Source organism: Halichoeres trimaculatus, unplaced genomic scaffold, assembly GCF_033239565.1.
Source record: "Halichoeres trimaculatus isolate MK-OKI-2021-1 unplaced genomic scaffold, fHalTri1.1 fHalTri1_scaffold_4, whole genome shotgun sequence".
Lineage (NCBI taxonomy): Eukaryota > Metazoa > Chordata > Actinopteri > Labriformes > Labridae > Halichoeres > Halichoeres trimaculatus.
Window position 1 is genome coordinate 22,878,529 of NW_027437182.1, and position 27,816 is coordinate 22,906,344.

A 27,816-nucleotide genomic window follows, 5' to 3' on the forward strand; every position below is an offset into this window, starting at 1 on the left:
TGGGCTCCATTTTTTTATTCCAGGTTTTCTTTCTTCTTCTTTTTCTTTCTGCAATGACGAAAAACATAAAGTGTTACCGCTGATGAAATTTATATCTGATATAACCCATTGGGAATCTATAAGATAGTGCACTTTTGGGTCAGTAGTTCGATAAAGATTTAGCATGGAGCTGTAATGTTCGTGTGGCAGAGTTGTCAACAGCCTAATAGCAAAACCTGATAAGCTAAACTTGGAAAACTTAAAAAGTCGTTATGACGTAGCACCGTTTAAACTCAAATTTGGTGTATTACAGGTTGTATAAGTACATTAGATGAAATCACTAAAGTCATATTTTCAGTTCTACTGGCTTGACTGTTTTTGCAAACTTCAGTAACCTAACTAATGTAACGTGTACATCACGTGTTGTTGTTTTTGTAGCCATGGTATGCTCCTTTTTAACCCGTGAAGAAGATGTGAGTTGCTCAATGACTGCAATTTCTCGAGAAGCTTTTATTTTGAAGGTGGCGGCCGGATGTAGAGGTTTCTAAAGTTGACGGTTTGACTCCGGTCTGGAAGGAGTGACTCGTTGACTGCGGCGAACGCAATTTCGGCAACATGGGAGACGTTGTGGGATTTATTCTAAACGGATTCTAAGAACTCTCGGGAAAATGGCAGAGAGGTGAGTCAATCAGGAGAAAGTCTGCGTTTTTTCCCCTGTTTGCTGTTTTATTCGATACCTCCTCTGAGAGCAGAGGGAGGCTGCCAGCACAGCGACGAGGCTAACAGCGGTTCGTTTGGTCGCTGTGCTGAAGCGCCCGCAAGCTAGCACGCCACTCATTCTCTTCCACGATTTAACACGATTCATAGTGAAAAAAATCCCCGTGGATTCAGGGTGGTTATGCTGCCAGCTCGGTGTGTGGTTGGTTGTTTGCTTGGGTTTGTTTCGCGGGTTAATTTTCAAGGTGGAAGGCTCACAGCAATGAGGCTGTGGACGGCTGGATGAGGATGATGATGCTGTTGCACCTGTCGGTCTACATCGCGGTCCCCTTTGCTGGAATGCAGCTAACCTTCTCCTCTAGCTGAATGCTAGCAGCACACCCACCTATGTGGACCCATTATCAATGTGGGTTGATGCTTGGCTAGCCAGGTTATCCAAATCCTCCCTCGCAGCATCGCTCATCCTCATGATGGATGGAGGCGCCTCCCATGAGAGGGGGCACTGGAAATGGAGAAGCGTGGCACCATCCTCTTACATTTCTTTCATTTCATTTTACCTTAAAAAGGTGAGATGCTCTGCCGCGTGAACATAAATTGTAAGAAAAAAATTCTGTTTAAGGTTTTTTAATTGTTCATTATTAACCAACAATCAGCAAACAACCGATATGAATAAGTTATTTCCCAGGCTAAATTTGACATAGTTTTACAAAACAAATGTACTGTTTTTCACTTTTTGCCCCACACCCATCACTGAAAAAGAGTATGAGCCAATGAAAGAAGTCATATTTTCAATCTCACTGGTGGAGAGAGTTGGTGAACCAATAGATGAGGTCCAATTTGGTATTCAAGAGCATGCATTAAATATGCTAAACAGTTTCCCATCTCTTGTAGCAAACGTGTACAGATCCCTCTGCTCAGGCACACAATAAAACAGCTTGATTTGAATCGGATTTGGCTCTACAGCAGATAAAGGTCACTCCCAAAGCTACATTAAGCTCTGAAATACCTGTTCTGTAGCTGCACATTGCTAAAAAAAATCTTTACCCTTTAAAAAGCTATTTCTGTAGACCCCCTTTTTTCATTCTCCAAGTTTTTAAAGTGCCCCTGTGGGCTCTCTGTCAGATCAGCCTCTGGTTTCTGCCATTAAAGTCCAACTGCATGCAGCATCTTTACCATAGACAATGGCTGTTCCCCCCCTGCAGCATGCAAGCTCATAAGGCCGAGTTAATAATTGATGGCTGTTAAATTTGTGTTGCATGGGTCATCTGGCCTCATGTAAATCACTTGTGCTGGTCTGCCCTGTGGGCTCTGGAGCATTATACAAATCCCTGCATGTTTGTCAGAGTCTTATCGCACAAATCAGAGGTGCAGCTCCCTCATGACTGATGAGAAAGCACTTGGTCTTGCGATCAGATATTGTTGATGGGGTGAGGATATTTTCAATTCACTGTGTATGGTGAGAATAAAATGAACAAATTGAGCTCCTAATGTGTTAAACCATTAAGGAAGATCATAATAGCATTCTGTTTCTGCTCCTCTGCTTCACTTTATTAACGGCTTGTATTGGTTACGCCCAGAAGAAGGGGGCATCAGAGGTCAGTCAGTGCAGCCCTGGACATGCTGATGCTTTAGATGGGGATATTAATACTCACTTTTAGTAGATGCTGCACATGTCCACAAGCATCATTTATATTCACTGTAGAGAAGTTGTAGGACACGTGAGGGATCCTGATATTGAAGATCAGGATATGAATTCTCCCACATAACGGGATTAAAAGAAGAACTGCCAGTAGTTTCCCACAGGCTTAATTCTCCCAGAAAGCAGGGCCATGATCTTGAATTTATCTTTAGATGAATAGATCTGCTCACTTAATAAGTGAATGCTCAGTTGCATTATTGCAACTTCCAGGAATGTCCCAATCTTGATCTCAACCATCTACTCTGGATTGGAGTCGATCTGAGCATTTTTGTCTGCCTGGGCCATTTACATCAGCTTTTGTTAACTGAGCACATTTTGCTGCACATTGCAAATGCATGATTGACTTAACTTCAGCACCCCCTGAACTAAGATGTCAGCAGTGGGGAAATATTTAAACTAGAGAATGTAAACAGTTCAAGAGCCCCTAAAATACAATATGATAATTTTGCAAGGCAGTATCAGTAGAGCTGTGTTTAATACTAACACCATCTAATCACTAAACAAACAAAAATATTGGCAAGCACAGCAGTAATGTCAAGATCTTTGTGCCTCCTTGAAAGAAGAAACTGAAAGTTGTGGGGTTGTTTTTCAAATTATGACAGTAAAGAGCAAGTTTTAACCAACAGGTCTGGTATGTTTTCTGCTCTTTCAGAATACCGTTTGGTTTGTGAGAAGGAACACAAACCCAGCTCATATTCATGTGGCTATAGTAAAGGGGCTGTGGGGAGTTTCTGAGTGATGTTGAAAACGTCTCCCTTCTAGGTATATTATCAACGCCAATATAGGTTTTTTTGAAATGCTACTTAGCTTCCCCATTGGGTCAAGCAGGACTAGGTTGATTTACAACACCTCTAGGTCTCTATAACAACACCACGCCGGCTGACGAAGTTTAAGAAGTTTAGTTGTGAGAAGAGAGATCTGTGTTTTTCTCTGCTGAAAACAATTTCTGTGATTAATTTTGTAGTGATGGTGGACACAGGAGCCTAAACTGTCAGACAGAAAAAGAAGAAGAAAACTAAACAGGAGAGTGATAGAGCACACACTAAAGGCTAAAGCACGGGCTAAGCTGTTTGTGATAATGTTCATTCCTACCCATGTGCAGCAGTTATTCTGCAGTGGTCTGTTCAAACTTGAGAGTTGTGCAGGAAAGTGCACTTAAACGCAAGACAAGGTTTCAACTGTTTTCTGTAATCCAGCAATTGTTGTGGTTACCTAGTGGTATGAGTTATCACCTGTTTCAGTCACAGGATTGATTAGCATTAGGATGCACATGCATGCACCTTTTAACAGTGATTTTCAGGCCTCGACTTGTAACTACTGAAGCAAAACTGATTGTATAAGTGAGTCACCGATGAATAAATTAAAAGTGTGAAGTTAATTACTCGCAAACAGAAGTCAGGTTGGATTTTATCTCAAGAGCAAACAAATCTTTTGACGGAAGCAAACAACAACACATGCTGACAGGTAAATCCAAAAACTGCTGAAATAAAAGAACTGGTTAGCTTAGGAACCAGTGGGGCTGTATGCACAGGGGGATAAAAATGCACTATGGCCTCACGCCAACAACGCCACTTCACTGATGTGACATCACATTGACTGCAAATGGTCAATATCTGTAACCTATGTTGTTTTATGGTCCTTAGTAAGTAGCAGTTATTTCCCAGAATGCCTTTTAACAATCTTAAGTCGATCTAATGTTTGAAGTTGGACATCTGTGCAAACATAGGCTGTGCAGGCTAACGTATGTCTGATTGCAGCTGCTGCTCTAACGCAGATCTCAGCATGTGTTGGAGCGTATTGCATTCCAGTCTATTGAGCTACTGTAAGTGGAGCAATTATGTGCTCTTTTTCATTTTTCCCAGCATGGTTGTTGAACAAGACCACTAATTAATAGCTCCTGAAACAAGCTGTTAATAGGAATTCTCTTTACACTGTGGTTGCCGTGGAAATATTTTGGCTGTTTTTCTGAAAGAGAAAGTTCTTCTGTCAGTGAATAGAGCAAAATCTGAGGTGAGCCACAGTTTATGGTTTTTAAATCAATCTTTCTTCATGCCCTGCGCTGTGCTTGAGATCATCCCAAAGAATGTTGTTGACATACACAATGTATCACCACACACTCGGCGGCTCCACGCCGCATGTCGTCTCCATGTCTGGCTGCCAGCTTGACATTTGATCCCAGCAGCAGGGTGGGGCACTGAGCCTGTGTGTTGTACCAGCAGCACGTGGTTGAAATATTCATATCTCGAGCCACCAAGCTGCTGCCATATGGGTCACATACAGTCCTCCTTTAATTCTTGCGTGATGGGATGTGTTGAGGTTGGCCTCCGTCAGTACTTTCGCTCCTTCCTCGACTCCTGTGGTTTGAAACACATTGGTAACTGTGAACTTGCATTAATAGTAGAAATGATGGAATGAACATGATGATAAAGAAGCACAAATGAGACTTGCATGTTGTACAAAAAATTTGTGTGCAAATATTGTGTTCACAGCAAACTCACTCATCAGTCCTTTGTTACATTGATCTGAGGTGGCTAATACAGATCACTGTTTCTCAAAGTGCAGCCTGCAGGCTAATGGCAGACCGCAGGACATTTTTTAGTTTCAACTCATTCTGGTTAAAAATGTTTGCACTGAATTTCAATAAACCACAGCCAACACATTCACCTTCACTATCCTGCAGTTAATACATTGAGAAGCAATAAAAGTGGTGTTATTTCTCTTTTTCAAAGATACATTTACAACTGGTATTGAAGGGCTGTGTGAAGGCTTTCTGTTGGCATTGATAGCAGTAACACCTCTGGCTGGAGTCTGTTGTGTTTTTGCTGAAGAAAGACATTTCTTGTTGGCCTCTATAACTCCATTGATTTCACCATTGTGGGAAAAATAAAGAAATATCTTATTGCTTTTACTTATCTTATTTTACCATGAGCACCATCAACCAGTATCACAAGGACCTGACTCTTTCCAAGGCAAGCAATTCTTTTGGAAGTAAATAAATGGAGAGCAGGTCTTCTTTTTTAAGGATAAGTTCGGTTCATACAGCCTTTACATTGTTTATAGAATGAAGTAGAACAAAATACTTACCCAGAAGGCTTTCCTGATCCAAGCAGTGCTTCGGGAGATATTTAGATCCAAAATCGTGCAGCGGACGTCCGTTTGATAGGATCCATCGGGGCATAGACAGCGCCGCTCCTAAAACTGCATTAATCGTCCAAAAACTCTTGTTTTTCACCAATATTCCCTCATGGTCCACCCCGGGTTAGTCCTCTGCTGCAGTCTGTGTCACTTCAGACAGGGCTGTGTGGCTGTAATGACCTCTGAACTGACGAAGACTTTGTTTACGTTTGCCCCTCCACGCAGTACTCTCTGGAGAGCTGACTCCACTTCCTCCTTTCTCTTAAAAAACATAAATTATCCTTTAACCCTACTTTTCTTTGTTCATGACAAATCTTTACCAGATACAATGCAACGGGGTTATGTATTTATTTGTAGTTATGTAGCACTATTGTTTGATTGCAAACTTATAAACTCAGTATGTACATTAGTTTAGTACCCAGCCATATTTAGTGTTACTCACAGCCCGGTGTTCAAGAGACAGACGTGTATGTAACATGTAATATAGTGTATCCTGGTTATGTCCTACCAGTGCTCATCTACCAGCTCCAACCTCACCAAGCCAAGCTAACGTAACCTCACTTTTCATTTTTTTGGTAGACTCTCAAGTTTTAATAGATCACAGCAGTATACTCTCCCATTTGTTATTCTTCTGTCCTATTTCTTCTTGCCAGTCCAGCTCCATTGTATACCATTACTACAGCTTTTTTCTTCAGGAAAAAGTAGAGATTTTGCTTCTCACTGAACTTTGCAGTCCAGGGAGATGTTGTCAGAGGGACTTTCGGTAAGGGATGTCTCGATCCGATACATTAAGTGGCGTCGGTGCCCAATATGGCTACTTTTGGAGGATTGGGTAGCATCAGATTTTGTTACCTGATTGGGACCGATCCAATTTCACATGTTTTCAGCACTGTCATGCTTTATGGCTGCAGTAAATCACCACGTTGCAAACATGTCCACTGTGTGGGACTACTTCTATTTGGAAAGCAATGTTTGTTTCTCAAGGAGGTACCTAACCTTGCAGAGCAGACGGACCTGCCTGATTCAGTTTCTGAACTCCTGCAGGTCCATCTTGTCTGGCTCCAATGAGCAACGATTTCACTCGGCTAAATTCTGACCGGCCCAATCAGAGAAGAGAGGCGGGAGCTGTGGGAGCAGATGTGACGTCAGCAGACTTTTGTACTTGTCAGCGTTCCTTTGGTTCTTAAGTTAAATTTATAAAAACTGAAGCTGTCGTCTAACGCCTTTTTCACAGCCGTTTCTCGTGATTCAGTAGTTGTTCATCTATTGTTTCTTAGAAGCATCGGCTCACATAAGCTATGTCATACCGTGGCTTGATGTGGATTGGTCCTTGGTGAGTGTGTTAATCAGAACGGTTGTCCAATCACCAGCTGCAGATTTTTTTTAAAGTCCCGCCTCTGAAAACAAATCGGAAGAGCTGCTACCCAGATGGACTTGTGAAATAATTCCGTGGCGGATATATGAAACTGTTTGTCTGGCTTGTCAGGTTAGGAGGTACCAACAGGGCTCACTTTAATACAACAAACATATGAATTGTCATTTACAACAGAATCACCCAATGCAAAACAGGATTTATCAGAGAAAGGTATTGGTATTGGATCAGAATTGGCAAAATGTATCATGAAAAAATCACATCAGAAGTCAAAAAATCTGTTTTTGGACATTACTACTATGGTCTGTGTGCTATAAATGTTCTCCAGGGATTGTCAGACCAGACCACAGATACTTGAACAGCATTTAGTGATTTTGGTGCTGATAATATCATTTTATATTGTGGATTAAATGTGAGTCTACTTTGAGATCACTGATGAAGTCATCACAGGATCTTTAAGTTTCAGTCCAGTAACTTAAACAACTGAACTCTGTTGGCTTTGAATGAGCATCACTTTCACAGTATGTCACTGCTCCTGTTTTCACTGGCTTTGGAAGATCTTTGCCCAGTCTGAGAAAATACACACAGGCTGTTTATTTCTCCGAGAGTGTTCTGACTTTTGCTCAGAGCACTTCGAGTTAAAAATCTCAGATATTTTCAGAAAGGTGTTGATGTTCTCACTGTCACTCCTCAGGCAGCGTATAGATTTGATGGGAAGATATCTGTTTTTCTGTTAACCAAGAAAAATGGATGAGAAGCTTGTTTTGATATCACCTGTCTGTCCTGAGGCTGAGCTTTATGTGAGACAGAAACAGGAACAACAAATCACAGACAGAGAGGGCATTTTGCAGAACAGATGTGTCAGTTGGTGGAGCTGGGCTGACCAGAGTGTTTCATTTACATAAACATTAACATTCCTCCTCTCAGTATTACCTGTATTAGCAAATGGTAGATTGATTTAAAAAGGCTTCATTGGTCATTCTGTGCAGCACTCTTATTCCTCCCCAGTTTATTAGCAGCACATCTGCTTGGATGTGTGTGTTCAGTGAGCAGCAGTGAGCACCCTGTTGTGTGTGCTGTAGAAACAGAGCCAGGGAGCACCCAGCTGTTAGCTTAATAAAACGTTGATACAGACCTCAGGGTTGTTTTGCTTTGCTCTCATGGGCTTCATCTTTGTCCCACAGCCTGTCCCTCACTACCCACATGAAAGCACCAACAAACTGCTCACTTCCGATTGATGTTGTGTCTTTAAAGGACAGCATGAGTACACGGCAGTCTGCAGTCTGAGCTATTAATTTTTCATCCATTTAATCAGAGACAGTGGCAGGAAGAAGAAGCCTCTGGGAGACACGCCAGTGCTTCCCAGCGAAGGCTCTATAGAGAAGAACTGTGACTGACTGGTTGACTGGTGAAGGCCTCAGCTTTTACTAATAGAGATGTCATAAAAGCAGGATCAGATGACAAAGATGCCTGCTTTGGTACCATGGCAATATCAAGTGTTCTGCTGGGCATCAAAATTTCAGAGGCATTCAGTATCACTCTGAGCTGGTAAAGAAAAACAATCACTGAGCACAAATTGACGTCTGACTGAGTGAAGAAAAGGGAAACAACGAATAGGAGACATGCTTAGACTCATTTTAAATTTCCTGCCTCAGTCATCACATTTAATCCAGTTTAAGAGTGGTCAGGTCTGTGTCTGGACACAATCTGCCCTCTGTGTGTGTATGTATGTGTGTGTGTTCACGCAAAGAGATTTACTCGTAATGTGGCTGTGTTTGAAAAATTTCTGTATGTTTATTTTGTCAAACTCAAAGCTAGCAACCCACAGCTAGCAACATGCTGCTAAAGCTCCAGAAATATTACAACTGAGCTTTAAACCAATTTTGTAAGATAATATCAGTGGATAGCAGGGGTTGGGGGTTGTACTGGGAAATTTATCATAAAATCAATGGCTAATCAGACCCAAAAGATACATTTTTAGTTCCACCCACACATTTACAACAGAATGTCTGAGTCTCTTTGTCGTGTTTACTTTGAGCTTGTCAGCTATCCATGTACCGCCTTTTGCCTTTTTAGCTATTTGTCTGCATGTATAAACCCATGGGTAGATACAGAGATACAGGGTGACTGATAGTCAGATCACTATAGCGGTGTTTTTATGTGAAAGTAACGTGCTGAAAATTCTCTAAATAAAGCGTGAATGCAGACCAATATCAGATTCGGTGGGAGTTCATTTATTTGTGTTTTTGGTCAAGTAAAAGTTGGCCCCGTCTGAGTGCAGAGGAAACCGTCTGACGAGCAGGGAGGGGGTGTTTGGTGCGTGCGCCCTGGGCTTCTGCTGCACAAAAACACTGCTGTAGGGGAAATTTCTGCGCTAAACCTTGTGATAGGACCCAACTTGTTCCATCCCGGAGTATCACTTTAAGTCTGGTTCAGATTGCGAATGTTACTGCACCCTAAAACTGGTTTGAAAAGGTTACTATGCCGCAAGGTGATGACAGTAAACTAACACAAACAAAAAAACAAAACAACATGTTAAGAAACATTTTTGTTGACTGAAATAAACATAAAAACTAGGCTTTACAAAAACAGTCACTTAAACCGTATTAAACCGTAAACTAAATTAAATAAACTTAAAGAGAAAGTGTCTTTAGTTTTTGTCTTTGTCAATCTATCCCTTTTAAAATCTCAGTGGATTTTAAATGTTTTTGTTTTTTTCCGCCTGTTTCATGCCATTTAGCACATGCACATAAGCAAGCACGCATCCATTCACTTTGTCCCGTTGCAGAATTAATGGCAGCTAAAGTTAGGAGAACGCAGAGAACCCCATTTACTTTAAAAATGACTGTCTCTCTGAAAGGAGAAGGTGATAAAGTATGTTGGAGATTTCTCAAGGACAGATCTCAAAGTCTGTTTAAAAACCTGACACAGGGAGGCAGGGAGTACACAAAACCTACGTTTGACCCAAAGCTGCCTCCAACTCAAGGCAAAAATAACATGTACATCTTTTGTATCCACCAAAATAACCTTTAACATAAGATACCAGAATTGTACAGTTGCAAAAATGTCTATGGTCTTTCTGTCGTGTACAATGATTCTGTCGGTTGAAAGTGTTATTTGCCCTGTTCGCTTTCCCTGCCAGAGTCAATGCAGTGTTTCAGGAGGTGTGAAGGGCATCTGTGGGGTGAATTATTGACTCGCGGTTATGGACCTTTCTGTAGTCACGCTCAGTGTGTGCAACAGGACAATAATAATGAATGCTAATCAATCAGAACACAGTTAAACTCTAAAAATATCGACGAGAGCGTGATTTATCGTGACACACCCTGATGGGACGACAAAATCCCTCAGCTCCACATAGACCCTTTCTGTTTGAGGTGGATCTCTCTTTACAGTAACACAAATATTACTTAATGAATATTAATGTTACACCGTCATCCAGTGAGCAATGAATGTCTGTGGGGTGGAGAAAAAAAAACAGAAAGTTGTTCAGCAGCCAGACTTCTCATGCTCATTAAACGGACTTGTAATGTTCAGTGAGCTCTTTATCCCAGCTCGAGGCAGCCATGTTGAACAGGATTTCATGCATAGTTATCATTATAAGGGGAATATGTATCACAAACAGTTTCTTCTTTTCTGGTGAGGCTACAAGATTATCTGGAACAATGAGTTCAGGAAGTTTAGAGGATGCCTTTCATCAGCTGATCTCATTAACTGCATCTCAGTCCTGTAAAGGTGGTCGACCTTCAGGGACAACTTTTTGTCTAAAAACTAGGGATGCACCAATCCAACTTTTCTGGTTCTGATACTAATACCAATACCTGGGCTTTGGGTATCGACCAATACAGATCCGATACCAGTGTTAAATAAAGACCTCATTCCCGACTGTGGGATAAGACTGGTAATGTTTTGGGTAAAAGGTAAAAAATGAGTAGATGGAATTACTGAAGTTAATATTTATTTAAATTGTTAGAATATGTAAATGTTAACCAGCAATACAAAACTTCAGAATGTACAGAAATTCTATTTAGTTGTAAACTTTTATACCCTGTAGACTGGTTATAAAGTAACAAAGAAAGTGCAACAGAGGTAACATTTCAAATCAAGAGTGCCATTAACAAAAAAAAAAAAAAAGGGAATAAAGCTGGTTGCCTTTCCATCGATACCAGGATCGGTATCAGTGCATCCCTACTAAAAACAAAAACTTGTGTGTGTGTTCAACCAACTCAAAGAGCTACTTCACCATTCATTGTTCATTCTGCTTCTGAGGAGCAGTTTCAGTGTTGGTGAAGAGGAAATAAAGTCAAATGGTTCATGCTTTTATGGACAAACTGAGAAAAAGAGCTCATTTGGATTTGGGCAAAAGACAAAACAGAGAATTTCACATTTAAAAAATTGACCATGACTCCGAAACCAAAAACAAAAAAACACTTCACAAGGGAGCCAGAGAAAACAACTGAAAGCACAGGGGCTCACAGGGGACACAACACACAGGCGAAGAGATAAAATGATCTGATGAAGAAAGGAGGAAACAACGAGACTAAATACTGACAGGAGAAACCAAACACAGAGGAGACAACAAGGGTTGACCTAACAGAGGGAAACACAAGGGCAGCAAGTGAGACTGAACAGGACGGACAGAACAGACAGACGGACAGGGAGCAAAAAACGACCAAGTAAAACAACTAGGACTACAGACGAGGATTGGGAGGTGCCAGAACTTCAGTACAGCTAAACCTTTCACACATTTTTCATCTGCATCACCTTAACTCGTTTCAGATCTTTTCATGAGCCTTACAGAAGCTGTCTTAATAATTGATTCATGAACATGTAATCAACATAAAACTGAAACAATAGCAAAGAAAGCATCCTTTGATTTGAGACACACTGAGTATTATTTCACATCTGATTCTGTTCAAAATAAGGTTCGGGTTGTAGTTTTACCAACTTGAAACTAACTTCAAAGTGATTTAGTTTAGTGGAAAATAATGTGAACAATACTGCAGACTGTAAAAAAGTAACAGGTCCAATGTGCAGTGAGTGGTACTGCAGTTTGCAAATCAGTGGGAATGGCCACTAGGCTCTTTAAAAAAAAAGAAAAAACCTGTGGGTCTCAGTGGTGTCCCTGCAACAGTCAGCAGGTAATTGATCCTCAGGAAGGTCCTCCAAGTTGCTGTCGCTGTCTTGATGTAAATCTTGCACACAGACTTGCTCGTTGGCTTTTTTCTGTTTACTTCTCCTTTTTGGCTGGAACCCAAAATGCTGCCAAATGCAAAGGTCATGTTTTTAAACATTTTTTTAGGCACTCCATTTCTCTCTCTGTATTTCCCTTTTGATCAGCAGCTTTTACGTGATGATGAAATATAAAATAGTGTATCTCCTAAATCAACAGTTGTTTAATTAACATTCATATTTGATACCATCACAGTTAATGCATCACAGACTTTTATGTGGATGTAACTGAATCACTGAAAAACAGCACAGAGAAAAGTAACACCCAGAGTTTGATACAAGGAAGAAAATAAAACACAAGGTCAGATCTGCAAATAAAATGGGAAATCAAAACTTAGTCAAACACAAAACTTAAGAGAAAGGAAGTCATGACAGAAGGCCCCACAGCATCATGAGCTAGCTGTCCTTAGACAGAGTACCCATACTTGCTGGTAAAGTGCTTGGTTTTGCTTCTCTTTGAAGTGCCTGCCCTTCATGGTTGTAGAAATCATAGCACAAAAGGAAACTTCAGAGAAACTTCTCAGAATAAACTTATTTTTTGGAACATTAGGTCCAAGCTTGTGAACTCACAGGGGTCATCTTTAACAGATTACAAAGAACATTTAAATTCACCTTTAAAGATTAAATGTTTAAATGGTGTTTTAACCTTCTAAGACAAAAGCTGTCCGCTCTCCTTTCACTTAGAAAGAACAGCGCACAGACTGTGCCGGACAGTTCGATACTCAGTAACCTTATCCATGCCACCCCTACACTGACGAACTTTGTCATACGCTCACCAGATGAAAATAGATGACCATGACTGTCAAAATTTGGCCATTTAGCCCGAAAAAAAATGTTTGTTTTTTTTCTCCTTTTTAGCAACCACTCAATTTGCATTTTGTTAGTTCAGAAATCATCTGTAAAAAAAAATGCTGAACTGCCTGAAAACTGTTAGCTTGTAAGAGTAGCTTGGCAGAGAACCAAGAAGAAAAAGAAGAAGAAGGGGTGGGATGGACGGAGGATGGACGGAGGATGGCGGGAGATAAAAAGAGACAGAGCTATGAGGGAATATTAAGACTCTGCAGCGGGCGTGAGGCAGCAGAGCTAAACATACAGCAGCACAGTTAGGAACAGCATGTGGCTTCCATCACTTTGTGGCTCAAAATGAGCCTGACACAATGTTAAGCTATTGAGCTCTCTGCTGCTATTGTTGGCCACTGATTGCTGGTGGCTGCAGAAAAGCCTGTTTGAATTAGAATATGAAAGTGAGCAGAGATAGCAGCTTATTGACTGGCATTGACAGTGAGGGGAGGGTGGAGTATTGACAGATGAAGAGAGCAGGAGATAGAGCACTCTCTCTTCCTAATAGGATTATTGTGTAAATGTGTTTGTCTGAAGGGCCGCCCCCAGAGGCCTACAAATGTGTGGCTGTGGCTGTGGGTGCTGGGGGCAAAGGACAGGAAGAGAGAGGAATGAGCAGTTTTGGGAGCATAAAATCGACAACAACTTGGATGGGTGACCAAGCATGTGTAATTCTTTTAGCAGATCTGGAAGCATTTCAGTGAAACTGCTACAGAAATACTTTGGTGTCCTGCTCAAGCTGGGTTCAGACAGTAGGCGGAAGTGCCACAAAGCACCCCATAGTGCTGCAAAGTGCTGCTTGCTTCCATCCTGCTCCCATTTTAACTAATTGGGCTGTTCAGACAGGGAGTGGCTGTAGTGGTATCTATTCAGTCTTTCTTTTTTTAAGAAGCCAATCTGGCAAGAAAAAAGACATTGATCAACTACTTTAAACTGAATTAATTATGTATGGTGTATGATATGAGTTTTGTGATTCTGAAAAATGATACCTTTTGATTTTCTGTCCCATCTCTCTGCTGTGTTTCTTAACTCCAAGTCCCTTATTTTCCTCTCCCTCTGCGATAAGGACTGTTTGTTATTTGAGGTCTTCTTCATATTATACATCCTTCATATTTGTCTGTTGTGGTTTCCCGTAGAGGGAGAGAGAAAGCACACACTGACAGATGAAGTGATCCCCGGTTTACACGAAAAGAGAAATCATTGGTCCAAGAAATGAAACATTGCGATCTTGCCTTCTGCATGTGTCTGCTCAGTGTTGGTACCGTAAAGGTGTCCACAGCTATTTATTCAAAGACACCGCCCCTCAGGCGATTCAACATTTTAACATCCACTCCAATATTCGTCACAGTCTTGATCCCCCAGGTGATGTTTTCTTCTTCTAATGTCTCTGTTATGATTCCCCAGGTGCTTATCATAACACTAACACATCTCCTGGCTTTCCTCAGGAGAGGTGATGGCTTGTTGCACATCTGCATCACTTGTCAAACCAGCCACAGAGCACCATAATTCAGAACTTTGGACTGATTTTTGTTCTGTTTTTATTGTCCCATTTGCACCAGATCTGTTTCAGTTCTCTCCCAGAACTTAATCTGATAGCTGTCAAATCAAGTCAATGGGCTCTAATTTTGTGGCGCAGCACAGGGTGCGCAAGCCTGGCCCACTCTGCGCAGTGTTAATATCGTGCAGCGCACCGCTGTGCGCTGCCAATTTGACAATTTGGTAGACCGTCTGCGCAGAGATGGGTGTGATGGTGCGCCAGGGGGAGTTGACGGCATATTCTTGTTGGCGCAGTGACAATTTCGTGCCAAAAACAGTGCAGAAAGTGCTCTGAAAGCTCACCAGCTCCAACCTGGTCTATTTTCAGCGCAAAGCGAAGCGCACCCTGTGCAGCTGTAATTTGGTGAGCCTCAGAGGCAGGTTTCCTGAGTGTCAGGCACAATTTAATACAATAAACAATCACAGCAATCACTATTTAATATAACCGTCTGAAACAGCATATACATTTATATCTATATTAATTTTCCCGTTACATCTGATGTCAGATTAAAGCCGTTTGTCATAATGGAAAGTTAACCTGATGGCAGCTGGAAGTTTGATGCACATCCTACAATTAAACAATAAACAGCCTTAACATCTGATACAGAGTATATCTGGTTCTCTCATTTCATTTAATTCAAAGAAAAGAGGGAGAGAAAAGACAAAGAAAAAAGAGACAAAATAAATGTATGTCACTCAGGATTTACCTGTGATTTCCCACATTTCTCTGTTTTAGTCTTTATTTTTAACGTGATCTAAAAAGATGGAGTACATTATTGTAAGGAGGATGAGGTGGAGACACTGGGAGAGTATACAGTATATCACCAAAGGTTCTGCTATTTGGCGATGACAAACCAGGAGTGCAGGTGAATCAAAAGTATTCTGAATGGATAAGCCAGCTGTGTTACTGTCTCTTAATTTTGTACTCCTATTAATGACAAAGGACCAGATTACATCTGTCCCGGGAGCTGGCCCACATGGTGACTTTGTGTCCTCCGATGCGCCCCGCTGTCCATTGTCCTGCTGCAGAGACAGCGGCTCTGACCGTCTCCGCTACTGAGTCTTACCAGCACACTGTTTCCGCGGTACTGGGGATCACTCAGACCAATCAGACGCTGCACCTCGGCCGCAGGGCATTTAAAGGCGAGGAGAGGCGCTCATTTGATTGGTGAAAACAGCGCTCGGATGTGTTGAACCCACTCACGGCTTTTCTCCTCTCTCTGCCCTTTGCGCGGAGGGAGGCGTGGAAGCGCACCCCTGCGCCTCTATGCGCCTTGACTGCCCCTCTCTTGGCACTGCAGGAAACTTGCAAAGTGCGCCGGTCATGCCGGCGCACTTTTCAAAATGCAATGGAAATGCAATGGAAATGCAACGGAAATGCAACGGAAATGCAATGGAAATGCAATGGAAATGCAATGGAAATGCGGACGTTACGTTACGCTTCGGGCAAGCGCATACAACAACTACCGTTGTTATGATTGTCGCTTACTACCATTGAAACACAGATTGGATATTCTACAACCCCTCAAGTTTTGCATGCACAGAGGTGTCACCACAAAGTACACAAAGGTCCCTGCTGTTTTTGTCTTCAGTGTTTATTCACCCTGTAGTCTTATTTCAAGATCTGTCTTGCTTCTTGAAGTACTTCAGTGGTTTACACCAACTATTCCATGTTTGTCAGATTTAATTTGACTCTTAAGATATTGGCACTTCTATAACACTTATGATACCTAGCCACGTTTGACTAACTGACCCACAGGTCAACAGCCATGAAACAACCCACTTTCAAATGTTCAAAACTTTTCCAACATGAGTTTAATCAGCGTTTTCCTTGTTATTGTGAAAGAGCGTCTAACCAGCGTACTGTTTGTTGGCTTCCTAATGCTCTTTCATCATGCTCTGTCCTGAGTCAGTGTTGCTGCTCAAACTAAGCTCTGCCTGTCAGCCTGTCTGCTCCCATTTACCACAATCCACTCACACAGATGGAAAAACAAAAGCTCTGCAAATATGACATCTCTCATACTGCAAATGGAATCACTGCACTTTCTAATGAACACTGACGTAACACTTAGACAAGTCTTTCCAGCACATTGAAACGGTTTGAATAGTGCTGTCAAATGAAGGTCATTACATGAAGGGCAATGCAAACATTTAAAATGACATTCATATTATCTGCAGATCTGTTTTAGACATGAAATAAAATAATTTGTTCAAGATTTTTTTTTAACGCCTCAAAACATACCCTTTACAATCAGAAGTTGGCAGCTGTTGACTCTAGTGCTGATCATGAGTGTGGAGTGAGTGTTGGTTGGCAGCTGGTGCCAGAGAAGCTGTTGGTGAGAAGTCAGTGATGTGGTGGAGCAGGTCAAAGAAATGGACCTGGTCATGAAGAATTGATGCACTGAATAGGCTCACTGCTTTATTTTCAAACTCCACAGGGGTTCCATTGGATGGGTATTGATTGGTTTTGTTGGTGGGGTAATTAGGTGCTACAGGAAGTATGTGACCTCAGCTGCAAGCTACCAGCTCTATTTAGTTTGCAACAGCATTCCTCACATATGCATCAAAAGACTTTCATATTAAACTGTGTGATTGTGGAGCCCCCAGCTAATTCGAGTGTTAATCAAATCAAAAATAACAAATTTACACCTTTGGGGCCATTTACACGACAACGGCTTTAGGGTGAAACGCAGAAGTTTTGTTGCGTTTCAGCCTTGCATTCACACGAAAACGGCTTTTCAGCTGACCTAAAACGCAAACTTTTGAAAAAGGCCTCCAGAGTGGGACTATTTTCAGTGGAAACACTTTGGTCACACTCTGCTCCTCAAGAGTGCATACAACAGGACAACAGTACCGTTATTACGATCGTAGCGAACTACCGTGTTGTGCTTGTGCTGCTCAATCTGCTGAATCTACTGACTGTCTTCATACAAAATGAGCATCTGTTGCTCCACTTTTGCACTTAGTATTCACCAATACACCAGATGACCGGCTTAACTCTACTTTGGCGGAGATCTACAAAAAGCGGTTTCTGGACAAGACAGTTATAGCACCACCTACAGGCCTGGCATGCTTACTACAGCTCTTTCAGTCCCTCAGCGTTCCCGTGTAAATGCAGATTTTTTTTACTGTGTTTTCACTGTGTTTCAGCATTGAATTTACAATAAGTAAAATCAGTTATTTACAATTGCATCCTTCCTTTCCAGTTGCTATTAACCCTAACAGACTCTGCTTTTAAATGCTTTAGCCACAGTTTCTGTCAGTGACACAAACTTAAGCCAAAGTAACAGGTTGAACGTTTAGTTCGACACTTATGGTTGAAAATCTCACCTGCATCATCTGTAGTGGAGCTCTGCAGAGGATAACAGTAAGTCTGATAATGAGTAGACTGATGACATGAATGGCTTCACCTAATAAACAGTGTCAGTGTTTGCCTTTCAGCTCAGACTTAATTGGAAGTCGCACAGTCTTGAAATGAACGTTTGTACACTTCCATCTTTAAGAGACCTTGCCTTAAAGCTTTAACCGGTCCCGTCACCATAGACATGACTATGTTGGTGTTGCCTTCTACCAGACCCAACAACTTTTCCTGCAGAAACCAGTGTCAAGATTATCCTATCAGCACAGCTTTAGTGGTGGGTGTCCTCCTCCATTTAATTAACTGATTAGCTTAATTTAATGTAAGATCACTAAGACGCTCAATAGATCAAGCAAGTTAATTTGAAAAGAAGCTTCCGCTCAGATTAAAGGGTAATCCACTTTAACGGCACATGAAAATTTGAATAAGAGAGGCTCGTTGAAGGTTTCTTTTTTATTTTATTTCATTTCATACCTGCTAATAAATCTTCAAACATCAAGTGTTACATGAAAGAACATTTCTGTAGCTTCTCTGGGCACCTCTCAAAGCTCACAAAGACTTGAGCTGGTTAGTTTGTTTCACCACAATCTAATCTATAGCTTTTTACATTGTTGTGAGACTAACCCAGTAAAAAACAAGTCAAAACAAAAGGAAAAACAATTTTCAAAAGGCTTGGGATAGTTTTATACAGACCTGTTGCTTAATTTTCTCAATTTTCTGGGACTATTTTAATTCAAGAGGGAATAAAAACAGTGACCTTGATTATTTATTCTGTTAAAAAAAGGTTGACTTGGCTTTGAAGAACATGCACATTTAAATAATTTTAAAAGCAAATCATAGATAAATATAGTCATTTGAAAAGCAGGAGACTGTCAGTGTGTGTGTGTGTGGCTGAGGATGAATAAATCATGAAGAATGAAAAGCTGATATCTGGCAGGAATTCTGGTGAAGCTGGAGCCTAAGAGCTTTTCTTTGGAGCGGGTGGGTGGGGAGGGTGGGGTTGTCAACAAGCAGGAGGCAATTTTAATTAGCCATGCTGCTGTTGAAGAACTAATCAGCTTTATGCAAGGATCTCTCACACACAAACACACACACTGAGGCACACACACTCACATAAATTCATGCGTTCTGAAGGCTTGTGAAAATAAAACAGCCCCTAACAACATTACATTTGTTATGGAGGGGGAGCGATGGGGACGGGCAGCAAAGAGAGACAGGAAGCTGTAGTGGGACACTTTGATTTTTACACAATTAACACACAGCTCCGTTTTTAATTTCGCCCCCAACCCCTGTGTATGGCACTGTTCTCCCCCTTTTTATGCCGTTGGTTGTGGTGGCCTGAGGAGAAACTTCAGTTTGTGGGTTCATCACAGAACGTTGAATGTGGAACATTTTGTTCCTTTAAATTCCACCCAACCCCCCAAACTAATTCCTGAACTGAAAACGTTTTCTGTAGATTTACTTTGAATTGCATCATCGCAAATAACACGTTTTTCCTGAGCGAATCGTTTGGTGAAAACGACCTACTTCAGCCCTTTTTTCTCTCTTTCTGTGGGAGTGTTTTTTATTTGATGCTGATTCATCTCCTTTAAGACATGAAACAGAAATAATCAGAGTTCAATATGTTGTTGATTTTACATCGTAGGGAAATACTGTGTACAATCCAAAAGTGAAGATGGCGATTCTTCTATAAAACTTGTTGTATAGTCAACACAATCAAAATAAGGCTGTGATGAGAATCCAGAGCTGACTGACAGATCGCTGTGAAGACAGCAGCAGCACAAAGAAAGTAGGCCAAGTTTAATAAATGTAGACATACTTTGAAGGAACCTATTTTAAGGTGCTAAGAAGATCCTCTAAATGGTGGTTTATCAACAACAAAGAAGAATCCTTTATAACTTTATAATCCACTAGTGTTGCAGCCTACAGGAACAGAAACTATCCACTTTCTCTAGAACTCACCTGCTGTTTGTCTCTCTTTTCTCCTGGTTCCTCTAGGGGGTATTATGCCAAACATCTCACAGTGGTCATTGCTCTTTGGTCCGTGGTCTGCTTTTCTCCTGTGAATGCCTCTGGTTGGTTCAGATGGTGAAGGCAGAGAGGTCACAGTGGTCAAACGCACAGACATGAGTGTTCTGCTTAGTATTCAAGCAGTACAAAAGACGCATCGACCCCCACCACCAGTTTCATGGGCAGGAAAAGAAACTCGCAATCAATGTGAAGAGCTGCTGAGTAGGCTTCTGGTTTTTCAACCTGTGAAGAAACTCTAACTTTAAATACCTCATATTTGATGTTAATGTTGAATAAACTCGATGCTATATTGAATGGCAGTGTTTGAGCTTAAGTGGAAGCAACATGCCAGATCAGTCAAGCTGAGCACTTGTTTGGTCAATTTAAACATTTTATGTGCTTTCTATACAATCTTTATTTTTACATTGGGTCTGTTTATTTGTGTAAGAAATGGCTGGCTCCCTTTTATCTCTGTGATGCTAACAGCGTCTTGCTACACGTTTGCCTACAGCGGTGTGACTCGGTGGGCGCTAAACAGTACATTTTACAGCAGGAGAAATATCAGGTGTGGCGTGTCAGAGAGGAGGTTCAAATGTGTGTCTCATACGCTGAGTGAGTGAGGCTTGAGAGGAAACTTCAGAACGACTCGCGGTTGGACGGAGACGTACAGGTGTGTCCGGTCTGGATTTCAAAATAAAGGCGCACATTAAAGATCACGATGTTGATCGATGTTTAGACTTTCCATCGATGTGATTGGATCATTGCTTAACCAATCGATGTATCGATGTATATCGATGGATCATCACACCCCAAGTCTCTGTGAGCTCTTTTTTGGAGGAGCAGGACACACAGCTTTGACTACGGACACAGAAGTTGAGGATTTTTTCCTGGACATCAACTCATTATTGGATACGAAGTTGACAGACTGGTAGAAGTCAATGCAGGGAGATTTTTCCAGACAGGCAGAGCTGGCACTGGTGTGTCTGCAACATCAGTGAGTCTTCTGCTGAGCTAAAGTGACCCAACCGCCTTTCTTCCTGATTTGCTTCATTTTCTGTTTCAGAAACAGACAGGTGACATTGGGGAGACTACGTCCATGTTTGATGCAGTTTTAGTGAATCTTTGCTCCGGACTCTAAACTGGTTTAGGCCTTAGCTACAACAAGCAGCAGGCATTTACACCCTGATCAGTTATACAGCTGTAAGCCCACCTCACATGTTCAATCACACATTGTGTGTGTGATCTGGGTGAATACTGTGTTGCAGGTATTCAGTTTCTCACATGTGCAGCATCCAAGGGTCATAGAATTATAAAGGCAACCGTTGCTAGGAGACCAATCTCCCCATGCTTTTGTGTTCCGGAGACTCCAGCATATACTACTGCATCAAGCCCACAGTCACTCAAAGACACACACACACACACACACACACACACACACACACACACACACACACACACACACACACACACACACACACACACACACACACACACACACACACACTCTGTCAAACACACATCACAGAGCAGACAGGCACGTTTTGTGTTTTTGCTCTATTTGTGCACACACAGAAACACACGTGTACTCATAGAAAATCTGAAAAGATGTTCAGTGACAGAAAACAGAGACAGATGGCCTGAAAATGGTTGTCATAAGTTAGAAGAGGGAGATGTTTTTGGTCTGCACAGACTTTCTTCAGAGGTTTGCGCTGAGCAGTGAGGCAGTTGAGCTGTTCAAGGTTAAATAACCAAAGAGAGAAAGAGTTAGTTGGCTTTAGCAAACTTAAGAAAAGTCATTTCATCTTGTATAAGACGGAATCTAAGAGACTTTCAGAAGGCTTTATTTTTTTAAGAATGCTAGTTTAAATAAGGACAAAACGAGCAGGATTATAGAGGTGCTGCTGTTCAGCTATTAATTATCTTTTCAAAGCCAGTCTGATTAAAAGTTTGTGCACTGTTTGTTGGTATGGAGGGTCTTGTTTATATTTATTTTCACCTTATTTGGTATTTGCTTGATTGTTAGTGAGACAAAAGACAAAGATGTGAAAGTGACAGCTGATCATCATGTAACAAAGAAACAATACCATTTCAGAAAAAAAAGGTTGAGGCTGAATTATGTGGTTGATGGGCAGATATGATGTTATAACACTTGTGAGCCTTGCAGTAAAATCATTTATAAAATTTAACCCCCAGACTGCAGAGGTTTCACCGACAATTAAAAAAAATCGCCTCAGAGATGCATTGCTATTTTTTTCCACTTAACTGAGAATTGCTTCCTGGAAATGTCTACACAGACTACAGGGAAGAATGTTTCATAGAGTCTGTTGCACATTCATTGCTGCCTCAAGGGGAAGAACTCTACCAAAAGCAGTGCTACCCCCTCCCCCCTCTCCTGATCTCTTGAAATGAAATAAGTATGAGTGCCCCACATATTAGCAGGAGTGAATCGAAATCACACACATATTTTGAGCTAAAGTGGGCCTGAAATTATCGCACATGACCACAGGCCTATTGTTTTTCATGCAATTAAAGTTTGGAGACGGGCGCGTTTGTTGCTTATTACCAACTTACAGATGCGCTGATTTCAGCAGAGCATTAACAATCTCAAAATATGACCAACTCACTTAAAGGGGACATATCATGCTCATCCCTGATTTAATACTTACATATAAAATAATAAAGTTGAAAACAAGACCTTACACCCCCTGAATTTAAAAAAAATGAGATATTGTATTTTTTCTGATATCCTAGAACGAGATTTGATGCCTCTGAAAATAGGTCATTGCCAGTCAACCTTCGTGACGACACGAGGATCCTCTCTTTTTACTGGAGTAATCTGATAAAGCAGCTCCTCCTCTGTGAAGTCAGTTAGTCACACAACCGCCACCGAGGGATACACCCACCAAGAGCCGAGTATAAACTTATAAACTCTACATGTTACAGTACCGGTTTGACTCACCACACTGAAGCGTCCTGAGATGATCTGTTTCGAGGTGGATTTTCTTCCTCCTGAGCAGCAGAACCGTCCGGGTCTGACTTGGGGTCCAATACAAAAGGACGTATCCTACACTCTGCCATTTTATTAGTGCTATCAATGCCTTACGGTGAAGTTTTGGCAAACAGCAAACTCGCTCAGTCTGCTCCATTCAATGTGGCGATTTTGTAAATACTGCTAAGCTGCAAAAACCGCCCCCTGGCTCTACCCCCTCCGCCCCTCTGATAGAAGTGACCAATCAGAGCACAAAGGGCTGTGACGTTGCAAGGTTACTGGAGGTCATCCTCGAAACGGAGCGTTTCAACGAGATCTTCAGAATGGCCTAAAATGAGGATACTGAGAACGCTATTGTGGGGCAATGAAGGAACTAAATGACTTGTACTGAGGGCAGAAATGCTTTACAGGCATCCAAGTCTGGCATAGTGAAAAGGAGAAACAAGCATGATATGTCCCCTTTAACATGATTCTAGATAAATCTTGGTTGCCCTGCATGACAGAGCATTTATTCGTCCACCACCAGAGGCAACCGGTCAGCCCAGTAGATAGAATATCTAATACAGTGTAAAAGCAAGTCCCTAAAACTCACTAACAAATTAACCTGCTAAAGTAACAATGAACAGGACATGGATGTGGAATTCCAGTCATGGCTTAAATGGTATTACATGAGCATGCATGTGCAAAGCCAGATTACAGCAATCTCCGGTAGCCTCCAGGGAAAAATGGTTTCAAAGGTAAAAACGTAAACTAAACACAAAACAGGAACTGAAGCAGAGCTCAAAATGAGCTCAAAACTACCTATTTAATACAACATGAAGTCAAACATCAGATTTGATTTGGTATTAGCAGATACTCAATGTCAAAAAATTGAAACTGAAATGAGAGCACATGAAATATGTAATACTCTGTACTGAGATGTTTCTGAATGAGTATCTTTGCAGTGACAGGGTCTGCAGTTCGGAGACGAGATCAGGAGAGAAACAGATTCAAACATCACACTTCCACCCTGAAAATGCTACAGGCTAAAATCTGTGTCCCCAGGCTGCTGTTGGGAGACTGTCTGTCTTCAGTATGTGAACGCGCTGCTGCTCCTTCTGCTGCTGCTGCTGCAGCTATTTTTAGTGTGTGGGTGTTGAGAGGTCCAGATCAGCCTACCAGATCATGGAAGCTCCACAGAGACTCCACCACCACCACTGGTGCAGGAACACACACACACCCAGGACTACATAACAGTATATGGCGGGGGTGGTAATGGAGAATGAAATCCTCTGATGTGAGACAAATAGTGCTGCAGGTGCTCAATACACATGTCAAACTACTCTATAGGAAGAGGGGGGTGGTGCTAAAATACTGGGAAATTTACATCATATTTCTCTATGTTTGAGAATATATGTTAGAGGGCACTACAGAAAAATTACTTAGCTGTGGCTGATTTTAGGGACGCAAGAACACCGATGAATTTTCTTATAACAATGGTTTGCTCTAAAAATTGATTCTGTCCTGACGACAATCAAAACACACCATTTATTACCCCAGCCTCATTAAGGCAGTGGTGAAGATAGGATTTAAAGGATTTGTTTTGCAGTATCAACAAGTCGAGATGGTCTGCTTGTGCAGGAATAAGGTTACCCCCTCCAGGCTGAAATAATGATTTGCCATCGCTTGCGTTGGAGTTAGTTGAACTTATTCAGCTCGCTGTCCCTGTTTGCCAAGTTGTCCGCACACAAACAACAACAACAACAAAATCTTACTTTCCAAGGACTGGAGAATGAAATTGAAGGAATTGTCCTCAGGTTTTATGCAGATTCAAGAACCAAAAAGTATGTTATTAAGTCAGAGTGAGGGGGGAAGGGTTTGAAGTATGACTTTATCCTGTCAAATGACCAATTGTATAGGAAATGCTAGAGGGAATTTCTGAATTGTGCATTTAGTTCAGCTTCTGTACAACTTCAATACTTTTGCAAAGCAGAAATGACCTTGTATTAAAGTTCTGCGTTGAAATGACAGTGTGACGAGGTGGAGTTGTGTTGAAAAAATATTTTTAAGGGATTGTTTCATTGGTTTAAACTTCTTTTTATATGCAGTTTTTTAATGTCCAAGTTATTCCTTAGCAAAGAACCAAAACTGCCTGTTGAGGTCAAACTATCATTCACCTGTTTTCATTAAGCTCCCTTCTTCTCTAAGCTTTGCGGTTGATGTACCTTAAAAATAAAAGCCCGGCACAAAGACCTGGGCTTTGGATATCAACTGTTATCGATGCCTGCGTAAAATAACAACCTGCATGCCCTACTGTGGAATAAGACAAGTAATGTTTCTCTTCTTTTCTATACATGTCTTTCTTTTATGTTATCTCATTGTTTTTGTATCTGTTTTTAAACTTGTTTTTTTTATACTGCTTTTACCTTGTGAAGCGACTTTGAGAACTTGAAAAGCGCTCTATAAATAAAATGTATTATTATTATAATTAATGTTTGGGGTAAAAGGCAAAAAATAAGTATATGGAATTACTGAAGTTAATATTTATTTAAACCATAAAATATTTTAACGTTTAGAAGCAAAACAAAGCTTCGGAATGTATACAAAATTCTATCCAATTGTTAACTTTTAAAACCTGTAGACTGATAATGCAGCAAAAAACAAAGAAAGTGCAACAGAGGTAACAATTTGAATCTAATAGTCAAGATTGTCGGTAAATTAAAAAAGAAAAAAAGGCACAGAGCTGGTTGGATTGGCACCATGGATGGGCCCCTTCCAACTGGTACTGATCCACCTTTGAGGGACACCGATGCCCAATAACAGGATCGGTATTGGTGCATCCCCACTTTAAACCCAAGCTCTTCGGTTGTAAACCATTATCCTGTTTTTCCAGGATTTGCAGTTTCTCCCTGCTAGAATTGCTGGTTAGGGTGTCCTTGTTGTTTATCCTGCTGAATTAGCATGCTAACAGAAACTAAAGATGTAACAAACAGTAGCCACGTATACATGAACCCAAATATTCCACTTGTATTCGGTTCATTTGCTCAAACGGAAAGAATTTAACCTTTGTATACACCTCATTCCAAAAGAAAAGTGCCAATCCAAATGGACATTTAATCGGTTTCACAGGGGTGGATTATTTCTTTCCCCAAACTGATTGAGGAATCATGTATTCACTCAATGGAAAGTTGTCAGTGTGTGTTCTTTCAGCGCATGCTCAGATATGACGTAAGACGCATCTAGAGACGTTCCTCTATTTAAAAATGGCGGCGAGCAGTCAGCACTGGAGGAAAGTTTGTTTTTGATCCAAACTCTGAAGAACTGAACATAATTTCAAGACTGGACGGACGAATAACTTGCAATAGGGGGTATAATACTGTGATTAAAAAAACTGTTGTCCTCCGTCTCTGATAAATCACGTGATGTTTACGTTTTTCTGCGCATGCCCAATTGACTATTCTGTTTGATTACAGCGGCGCATGTAGATCAGAGATTGGAATATTCCTTTCCATGTATACTATTGTTTTTCGGAAAAGTCATTCGGAAAGATTCCATTCGGAAAGACGAAAAACTCCTCATGTAAACGTGGCTAGTAAGGTCTTTGGTGTCAACAAGCAGAGGCTTATTGAGCTGGAACTCTTCTCTGTGGGTTGATTCGACATGATGTGTGATCAGTTTGCCTCTGGTGTTGCTCGTGCTAGTGAATGTTAACCATCATCAAGGTGTTGTCAAGGAAGTCTGACCAATAAGAATCAAGCATCTTACCCAGCCGGAAGAGAAGTTGTCCAAGCTAATCTTCCTACATATTTAGCTGACCTGAGCCTTGGAGAGGAAGAGATGGTGGCAGAAGGCAGAAAACATAATTCTGCAGTAAAATGTTTGTAAAGGAGGGGAGTGAGCAATTATTGATCCGTTAATGACGGAAATGAGAAGGAGAGAGAAGGCTGTGCTCGTGAGCAGACCTCAAAGCATCCTCTGTGTGCACACTGGCTGATATTCAGAGAGATATTGCTGACTGTCTCAGGCAGGATGTCAAAGATGAGGACGACCAACAAATTATTTTGAAGTGCTTTTCCCCAAGGCTGCACCGGACCTGTTCATGTCCAGAAAAAAGGACACGGGCTGCTCTTATAAACCAGAGCTCCTTGTTTATGTATCACTCCTGGCTGCAGGCACAGGAGGTGTAACAGATAAATTGACCCCCGTATTTGAAAAGAAATCTGAATCCCCACAAAAAGGTTTATAACTGTTAGTTAAATCTCTGAACCTTTTTTTTTTTAGCTTGTTGGTAATCATGTTATCAGCTGATCCATTTCAAGCATTCTCATCTCCTCTAAAACTAATTGATTGTAATTAAAAACTGCAAAAACAAGAATTTAAGTAGTTGCATGATAAAAATAAGTATTCCCCTGGAGCTCTTTGGAGTTTCTATGGAGACAGCTAAATTTGGTGAAGCTGGTTTCCCTGATGAGATTATGATGTTTAATGGTTGAATCCAGTTACATGATGAAGTGAACAACAATGGCATCACTTAAAACTGGCTAAAGTTCAAGTCTGGTTCGGCTGTGGCATTTAGTCCATCCAGTTTTGGACCCTCAGCAGGATATTGATCAGAGATGTTGTTTTTGTCTTTTTTCTGAAATTTGTCAATGATTTATTTAAGGCTAAACTTTATTGTACCCTGGGGAAATTGGACCACAGTGCCATAAAAGACAGTAACCACAATGCGTGCTTCATGCCTGTAAATTTGCACCCACCTCCTTAGGGGCGTTATAGTAAATCGTACGAAATAAGGAGCAAAAGGGTCCCAGTGGGCTTGAAGATAAAATAAAGATGGACTATTAATAAACAGAAAATTCATAAAAGTAGCTCATACACATAGAAAATTATAGATTGCTGCTTTGGACAAAGAAAGAATGGTTAAATGGTGATAGAGTATGGAGAATAAAGGAGTAAAAGGAACAAATAAT

General features: G+C 41.1%; 1 protein-coding gene across 1 annotated transcript in view; it reads left to right on the forward strand.

The window, feature by feature from the left end:
- Positions 1–537: 537 nt before the first annotated feature.
- arhgap39 (Rho GTPase activating protein 39) overlaps positions 538–27,816 on the forward strand; it is a 96,298-nt gene continuing 69,019 nt past the window's right edge. Inside the window, exon 1 of the mRNA XM_074667653.1 lies at positions 538–658. Coding sequence (XP_074523754.1) covers positions 648–658 — 11 coding nt within the window. The 5' untranslated portion in view covers positions 538–647. The remainder of the gene's footprint in view (positions 659–27,816) is intronic.